Source organism: Alosa alosa, chromosome 2, assembly GCF_017589495.1.
Source record: "Alosa alosa isolate M-15738 ecotype Scorff River chromosome 2, AALO_Geno_1.1, whole genome shotgun sequence".
NCBI classification, from domain to species: domain Eukaryota; kingdom Metazoa; phylum Chordata; class Actinopteri; order Clupeiformes; family Clupeidae; genus Alosa; species Alosa alosa.
Genome location: NC_063190.1, coordinates 2490632 through 2499186, shown reverse-complemented (window position 1 = coordinate 2499186; position 8555 = coordinate 2490632). Strand labels below are relative to the sequence as shown.

Here is an 8555-nt window from a genome sequence, read left to right as displayed (position 1 = left end):
GAACGCATGCTAAAAACTTCCTGAATGTAAGTAAATCTAATAAAATAGTACTGAATGACCACAAGTCAAAATAATTGTATTGCAAGTCCAGAACTTTTTATTTAGTTACACCTAAACATATATTTATAAAGATTTATTTACAAAAGCACTGAGGGCTTGGGTAGCAAGGCTTGTTGCCATGGATTCCTTTCCAATACTTGATGTAGCAGTGGTCATCTTAAGTCTGTCAAAGATGAAAAATTATCAACAGAATGTCAGCACATAGTATTCAGCACTATGTCATGCTCAGAATAAAATTAACTTCACACAGCATTGGTTGGTATGCCTCTGGTATGTCTGTCTGGTGTCACCTTATGACCTGGACTGAATTTAACCTTGACCTGTCCTTGACCTTGACCTCACATGGCCTGGACTGAATTTAACGCTGACCAGTGAAATGGACAGACCCAACCAGACAAAAGTTTTCCTCCAGGTAGAGACATAAAAAGTGACACCCCCCCCACACACACACACCAAAAAAAAAACAGTAACAATGTCTTAACTCACAGCCTCCAACTCCTCCCTGTTTCTTTTCAGAGGACTGCGGGACCCTGGTCAGCCAGAGTCCATTCCAGTCGCTTGGCCTTCCTCTGCGTCATCACTAATATGCCGGGGTGTCTGTGTTTGCTGCTGCAGGGCGTTTGTGTGTCTCTTGTTGAGTGTGAGATTGTGGAGGTGAAAATACAGGCGCAAGGAGAACTTGTAATGGTCCTCCTCCATGTGGCCGAAGTGATGGCGGCTGAAGCAGAGCTCCCTGCTCAGCGGCTCTGTCATGGAAGAGTTGACCAGCGCGGCTAAATCAGGAGCCAGCTCCAGGTTCCTCAGCAACTCCTCTGGATGCTTTGGGTTCCTTTGATGCAGGTGAGGATACAAAGAGAACCTCGCATCGGTGCCCGTCACGGGGTGCGGTGTAGAGTATCGGTCACTGCAGGGGAACGTGTCTGCACAGGTGGCCTGGGGCGTCACGCCGGCACCTGTGACCCATGGCAAACGGGCCTTTAGCCATTTCTCCTTTGCGGCCTGCACATTTTCCTCACTGTCATCACACAGACAGCCATCGTTTGGTTGGAAAAAGCGCAGATCTGTGCGATCGTTCACATGCTTTGCCACTCGCCCCGCAATATCAGAAATAACTACAGTGGGAGGGTGCTTGAAACTTAACAGAGCATCCCCATGGTCCCGCGCCGACTCTGGCCACCACAATGGAGAGTGATAATATACAACAGAATGGATGCAGGTCAAGTAGAATATGCCACCTATAGTGGACAAAAATAAATGTATTTGAAACAAATACAAACACTACACATGATTCTTACAATTAGCCTGTAATAAAATAACATGTCATTGATGCTAAGAAAAAAATATTTGTTTGGCCTTACCACCAGCCTTTTGAAGTTTGACAAACATGTTCGGGTGCAGCTCCTTATAAAGCAGGAGCTCCTTCAGTCTGTGCATTAAATCACTGATGCTGCCAGAGAGAGGGACTCCGAGGCCATTGCATGCCTTCACCAGGTCACTCCTCTTTGGCTACAGGGGGCAGATGCAGTGCAGTAACACTGTTAGCTCAGCATTACATTAGAGAGGGAGTTGGGTTATAAGAAATAGGCATTGTTGAAAACGTTCCACATGTTGTTATGGACACACCCCCTACTGAGTATTACTGGGCAGCCATTTAGCACTGCGGGGTTCCCCTATTCGTCTACTACCAACAAACAGGGCCATGCTTCTGCCCATGACAATCACGTCACATAGTGCAACATCAGGCCGCCTGGCCATGCAGAAGTTTCCATTCTCCATACTGTAAGTCACTGCCATCCAAATGAGTTTGAAGCCTTTATTTTACAGCAAATGAACTACAGTGTTGCTTTAACAGTTAAACCAACTCACTGAATTTGATTCCAACACTTTCAGTATGGCGGCTTCCTCATCAGTCGCAAAGACAATCTCCGAGGAAGGTGATTGGCCCTTTTGAAATAAACCTTTCAGCACTTCAGTCTTCGGGACGACATCACTCACTCGGACCTCCTCACCAAGCCATGGTGTGAAGGAGGAGTATGTGACAGGACAGGTGTATGGATTGGCAACCTTGGCACCTTCGGGATACAAAAGTAACATGTCAGGTGTGACGTGACAGATGGAGTCACCATGGTTTCCCCACTATTCTTACCATCACAAAGTCCAGCAGCGACCATGCGTTTCTCAAGGGTCTGCCACCGGTCTCGCATATTAACGGCTGTATCCTCTGGTTTAACATGGTTTCTGTATGGACGCTTGAAGTGGTCACCTGGAATAAGGCAGTAAAACATATACAAGTTGCAGGGCGACCACTTCAATTAGAAAAGCGGTAAATGTGACAGAAACAGTATGCCACCGGTTGTCCTACCTGGCACATCAAACAAGACCTTACAGTCAGCGTCTGCAATGAGAACAGGAGGGCTGGGGCCACACCGGACACAGCAATAGGAGTACTCGTGCTGCCTGAGTGCGTTGAAGTGATGGAACACCCTTCTGATCTCATCCACAGGGAGGCCCATTGACAAATGGCTCTCCAACGTTTGAATGAGCTGCCCTATGGCAATGTGATTCTACGAAGATATTCCAAAGACAACAAATGTGTATTTGTGGATATAGTATCACCATTTTAAATCAAGATACCATATGCACTGAATACACACGCACAAGTGACTTCTTAGGGGTACTTACCCCAAGTCCTGCTGTCAGCAGGGAACAGAGAGGAATTGTTACGATTGTTTTGCTGTTGAAATTATGGAATCCTGACCGGTAGTCCTGAAACCTCACGGGATGACTGCAGATACGGCACACTTTCACGTAGACAGATATGGCTGAAAAAAAAAAAGATTATTCAAGTTAAATGACCTGGGGGACTGGGACCAGGGCAATATGGACATGTGGTCTCTGTGGGCTCAAAGCTCTCTGGCACTTCTCTCTCTTTGGTGGCCAAGTCGTGGGGCAGCTCGGCTGGGACTCTCTTGGCTCTCCAGATGTACTCAGTCACCTGTCTAATGTGTTTACGACTTAGGATTTCTGGAGCCGTGTCCTTTGGGTCAGTGGGCCGTACGAGCATGTCTGGGTCTTCCTCATCTGATAAGGGCTCAGGGCCCTCCAGGTCGCTCCACCGTGTGTCCTCAGCTCTCTCTCTCTCTCGCTCTTGCTCAGGCTCATGCGAGGACTTGTCTTTGACACAGGAAGATGCTAAACAAATACAGAAACTTAATGACAGAACACATAGAGAAGTAGAATGTATTTGGATAGCCACAGCTGACATTCACATGACTCTTACCTTTTTTACGGTGTTTGTGCTCCATGACTTTGAAACCTGAACCATTGTTACGGTATTCCTGTGCCCTGACTTTAAAACCGGTACCCTTTTTATGCTGTTCCTGCTTGCTGACTTTAAAACCTGCAACATAATATGAACAGAATGAAATTCAAATAGAGCATCATTGAGGACAGCATATCAGCAGAACAAATGACCATTTGTACACACCGTGTGTGGACAGGTGTCTCATGAAGCTGACGGTGCGTGTCAGAACAAGACTACACGTAGGACAATGCCAATGGCTCCTGTTCTTCTCCAGCGATCCCATTTTACAAAAACAGGGAAAGGTGAATTTTTCTGTAAGGAGAGACAATTCTTTATACCTTCCCTTTGCTAATATGTGCATTTCATATATGTATAACTTGTATAACTTGTATAATTCTATACAAATGATCTATACTATTTATACTTATATAATCAAATTAAATAAGAAGCCATTTACAAAACAGGACTAGTAAGCATGCAAGTTTATTAAGAATGGGAACTGTAAAACACTCACTAATGCCACTGGCTTCGAAATGTATGGCATGATTTAAATGCCGAAAGTGCATGTGCTTTTGTGTGCAGCGGATAGGTTTACTGCAATACTTGCAGTTCATGGTGCCACCACTTCGCGCTTTATTCTCTTTTGAGGACACCTCATCAGGAAGCTCAGCCGTCGTGTCCATGATGTCAGCGGGCTGCCTCACAAGCTTTTCTAGGTCTTCCTCGTCAAATGCTGGGCCTTGGTGCTTCAGCAGTCGTACTTCTTAAATAATAACAATAATAAAAAAATTATATACAGTATATATACACTACCGTTCAAGTTTGGAGTCACTAAGAAATGCCCTTGTTTTCATCATTAATGTTGTAAATGACTGTTGTAGAAAGAAGCGGCTGGTCTTTAATGCAATATCTACATTGGCCATTATCAGCAACCATTCATCCAATGTTCCAAAGGCACATTCTGTTTACTAATCTGATATCATTTTTAGAGGCTAACGGCTCATACACACAGTTGTGTGCGTTGCAGTGCTGGAGACACATCCCGTTCACTTTACATGGGCTTACGTCATCCGTTGCCCAACTGAATTGTGGGTCCGTTGTGTCGCTCGCGTTGAGAAGTTCAGCTGTTGCTGCACCGATGGACAGCACCAGCCAATCAAATTACGAACAAGCAAACAACAGACGGCACCAGCCAATCAAATTATGAACAAGCGAACAACAGACTGCACCAGCCAATCAAATTACGGTTATACCTTAAGTCATTTGCATAGCTACCGTCGGGAACACCCACTGGCATGCGTTGACGGAACGCAACTGTGTGTGGAAGCCGTAACTGAAAAAAACATTGGAGAACTCTTTTGCAATTATGTAAGCACATAATGTAATCTGAAAACTGCTGCCCTGATTAAAAAAAACAATGCAACTGATCTCAGATGGTATTCTTGGAGTGGAATGGACATTTCTAAGTGATCCCAAACTTTTGAATGACAGTGTGATGTAGTAGAGTTCCTGCCGTCTCGTAGATCTTTTAGCACCACAGACACATGCCACCGGAAATACGTAATAACATTCAGAAGAAGGTGTGCAAAAGTTATGCGTTCTGAAAGCACAGGCCAAGTTGATATGTCAATCAGTCAATCGGTATATTACGTACAGAGTAAAGTCATCATGTATATATTTATATTTATTTATATATGTACTGTTTCCCATACATTGGCTTATTTGTGCCGGCCCACCACAATATCAACACTGACCACCACACAATGATTTTCCATGTTGTACTACTGTATTTAAATTGGATGGAAGTTGTTCATTGTAGAGCTATGTGTGCACCTTTGCACAGCCTCTCCTTGTCTCTCAGTGAAACTACATGCACTTTTAAAGAAAACATTAACAATCCTGCAATTGTTGGCATAAAAGTCGACTGGCTAAATTGCTGCGCTAATTTGTTAAAAACTGTTGCATTCAAGTTAATTCTGCAAACCTACCACCACAAACAGAATTCAATTCTGTGGGAAACACTGCCATATGACTATGTACCTTTGTATTTCTTTTTAATCTTCATGATTTTAAAACCTGCAACATGAAAAGAACAGATAAAAATGAAGATAGGGGCATATAAGTGATTACATCAAGAGCAGGAGATAAGCAGAGTATATGGCAATTTGTACAAACCATGTTGGGAAAGGTGAACCTTAAAAGCATCAGTACGGCTTATAGTAAGTGGACACGTAGGACAATGCCAATGGCACCTGTTTTTCTCGCGCCATCCCATTGCACAAAAACAGGAAATGATGAATTTTTCTGTAGGGAAAGACAACTTTTTATACCTTCTCTTTGCTGTTATGTGCATTCCATATATTTTAAACTTGTAGATCTAATTAAATAAAAACCCATTTATGAAACAGGACAAAGCATACAAGCTGTTTAAGAATGGGAACTCACCAATGCCATTGTATTCAAAATGTATGGCATGCTTTAAATGCCGATCCTTCATATGCTTTGCTGTGCACAGAACAGGTTGTCTGCAATACTTGCAGTTCTAGGTGCCACCACCAAGTTCTTCTATGTCTTCTGTAGGCAACACAGCAAGCAGCTCAACTGGAACCTTCTTTTCTCTAGATTTATAGTCAGTCTTAAGATACATGTGGTCTTCAGGAATTCCTGCAGCTACTTCCATGCTGTCAGCAGCCTTCCCTACAAGCTCGTCTATGTCTTCGTCATTCTGCATCGGGCCAGAGCCATCCAGATCACTCTCTGGTCTCTCCCCAGCTCTCTCGCCCTCAGGTTCATAAGAGGACTTGTCTTTTAAAAAGGAAATTGTGATACAAAAACAAACATAATAACATAACACAAAAATAGAATGTATTTGGATAGCCACAGATGACATTCAAGTGACTGTGTACCTTGCCCTTCCTGCTCAGTGATAATAAGACTTGAGACATGAAAAGTGCAGAATAAAATCAAAATAGGACATCATCAGTGTTTCCCATACATTGATTTATTTGTGGCGGCCCACCACAATATCAACATTGACCACCACACAATGATTTTCCTGGTTGCACTAAATTGTGCTTAAATCTGGTTAGAATCAAAACCGAGCTGCACTAATTTGTTAAAAACTGTTGCATTCGAGTTAATTCTGCAAACCTACCACCACAAATAGAATTAAATTCTGTGGGAAACACTGATCATTATGTTAAGGGAAGCACATTGGCAGAATCAAATGACTATATCTGGGTTCAAATATCAATGAACCCAGATATTCTTTACAACTCAATTTCCAACATTTCCATACCGACTTAAGGGTTAAAATTCTTACCAGTCTGACTAATGTGTTCATCATTCCTCTCTGGAGTCCTTTCCGTGGGGTAGATACACTGTTTCACCACTTGGGGTCTCCCTTGATATGCCCCAAACATGCAAAAAAGACAAACAACAACAACAAAAAAAGAAAAAAACCTAAATGACATCAGAAAAGTAGAATGTATTTGGATAGCCACAGATGACTTTCACATGACTGTGTACCTTCCCGGTCAGTAACTTCAAATCCTGCAACATAAAAAGAACAGAAAACAAATTTGTAGGGATACATCATTATGTGAATGGCAGCACATCAGCAGAACAAATGGTAATTTGTACAAACCGTGTTGGGAAAGGTGCCGCTTAAAACTATCAGCACGGCTCAGAATATGGTGACACTTAGGACAATGCCAAAGGCACCTGTTCTTCTCTCGCAATCCCATTTCACAAAAACAGGGAATGGTGAATTTTTCTGTAAGGAAAGACACCTATTTAGACATTATACAATCTCTGCTGATATGTGCATTCAATATATTTTTTACTTGTAGATCTAATTAAATAAAACCCATTTATGAAACAGGACAAAGCATACAAGTTGTTTGAGAATGGGAACTGTAAAACACTCACCAATGCCATCGGATTCAAAATGTATGGCATGCTTTAAATGGCGATCCTGCATATGCTTTACTGAGCACATAACAGGTTGTCTGCAATACTTGCAGTTCTTGGTGACACCACCCAGTTCTGCTATGTCTTCTATAGGCAACACATTAAGCACCTCAACTGGAACTGGTTTTTGATAAATGTGGTCTTGATGAATCTCTACAGTCACTTCCATGGTGACAGGGCCTTCTAGACCGCTCTCTGGTCTCTCCATGGCTGTCTCTCTCAGGTTCATATGAGGACTCTTGACAAATAAAAAAAAAATAATATAATAAAATAGACTGGCGAAAATAAGGTGTTTTTGTTTACAAACCAAGGTCTACCTAAAAAATGTCTAGCAAAATGATGCTTTGGTTTGAAGCAGTGTGGTTTATTGAGTTTTGCAGAGCTTTGGGACCATGCTACATGATGACTTTACTCTGTACGTAATATACCGATTGACTGATTGACATATCAACTTGGCTTGTGCTTTCAGAACGCATAACTTTTGCACACCTTCTTCTGAATGTTATTACGTATTTCCGGTGGCATGTGTCTGTGGTGCTAAAAGATCTACGAGACGGCAGGAACTCTACTACATCAAAGGAATCTTATTTACTAGACATAATGGCAGTTCCCCCTATCATTCAGACAGCAAGCCAAGCTGAGAATTCACTGAATGAAAAAAAAACATGCCACGTAACATTTGAACATACCAATTACCACTGCCACTGCCACAGTAGGGGTTAGCGTCTTTCAGAGACCAACGACCATAGCGAACGACACTGCCAGTTGGATCTTTGAGCGTCACTGCCATACGGAAGACTGGAATATAGGGAGGGAAAGTAAGCTCATCGCCCCCTACTGGTTGCGTTCCTAGCGGAGTAGAGGAGAAGCCCTTGGCTTGGAGAAGACGGGATTCTAGCTCGTTTTTTAGAAAACTAGATGTACCGCAATGCGGTACAAAATAGGAGCGCTGCTGAGTCCTGCACATTCTCTCCGCAAAATCACACTTGTCAATTTGTCTCCAACCCTATTCTTGCAACCTTTGTGTAAATGTGTGTGTGTGCGCATGTGTTTGCTTAATATACGTGCTTCTTTGGGGCAGCCATGGCCTACTGGTTAGCACTCTGGACTTGTAACCGGAGGGTTGCCGGTTTGAGCCCCGACCAGTGGGCCATGGCTGAAGTGCCTTTGGAGCAAGGCACCTAACCCCTCACTGCTCCCCGAGCGCCGCTGTTGTAGC

The 8555-nt window shown here is 43.1% G+C and overlaps 1 protein-coding gene across 2 annotated transcripts; it reads right to left on the bottom strand.

The window, feature by feature from the left end:
• Nucleotides 1-74: 74 nt before the first annotated feature.
• LOC125311578 (HMG domain-containing protein 3-like) lies at nt 75-8132 on the bottom strand. 2 transcript variants are annotated; one of them, XM_048269784.1, is made up of 19 exons: nt 8026-8132; nt 7295-7574; nt 7011-7139; nt 6893-6916; nt 6687-6767; nt 5810-6169; nt 5540-5668; nt 5405-5440; nt 3879-4127; nt 3548-3676; nt 3341-3460; nt 3056-3252; nt 2743-2882; nt 2423-2624; nt 2207-2323; nt 1927-2132; nt 1419-1566; nt 547-1295; nt 75-223 (listed from the first exon to the last, which is right to left on the bottom strand). In XM_048269784.1, exons 14-18 carry the CDS (start codon nt 2571-2573, stop codon nt 595-597), a joined length of 1323 nt encoding a protein of 440 aa, XP_048125741.1. In that variant the 5' UTR covers nt 2574-2624; nt 2743-2882; nt 3056-3252; nt 3341-3460; nt 3548-3676; nt 3879-4127; nt 5405-5440; nt 5540-5668; nt 5810-6169; nt 6687-6767; nt 6893-6916; nt 7011-7139; nt 7295-7574; nt 8026-8132; the 3' UTR covers nt 75-223; nt 547-594. The 2 variants fall into 2 exon arrangements, with proteins under 2 accessions (XP_048125741.1, XP_048125750.1); XM_048269793.1 differs by lacking the exons at nt 5405-5440; nt 5540-5668; nt 5810-6169; ... (2 more) ...; nt 7011-7139; nt 7295-7574 and having other exon boundaries at nt 2743-3252; nt 8026-8048.
• Between the last annotated feature and the right edge of the window lie 423 nt (nt 8133-8555).

Coding starts and splice junctions, on each gene's coding strand:
- LOC125311578 (XM_048269784.1), bottom strand. CDS start 2,573: ATGGGCCTCCCTGTGGATGAGATCAGAAGGGTGTTCCATCACTTCAAC. Junction 2,133..2,206: donor CGCTGCTGGACTTTGTGATG/GTAAGAATAGTG, acceptor TGTATCCCGAAG/GTGCCAAGGTTGCCAATCCA. Junction 1,296..1,418: donor CAAACTTCAAAAGGCTGGTG/GTAAGGCCAAAC, acceptor TGTCCACTATAG/GTGGCATATTCTACTTGACC.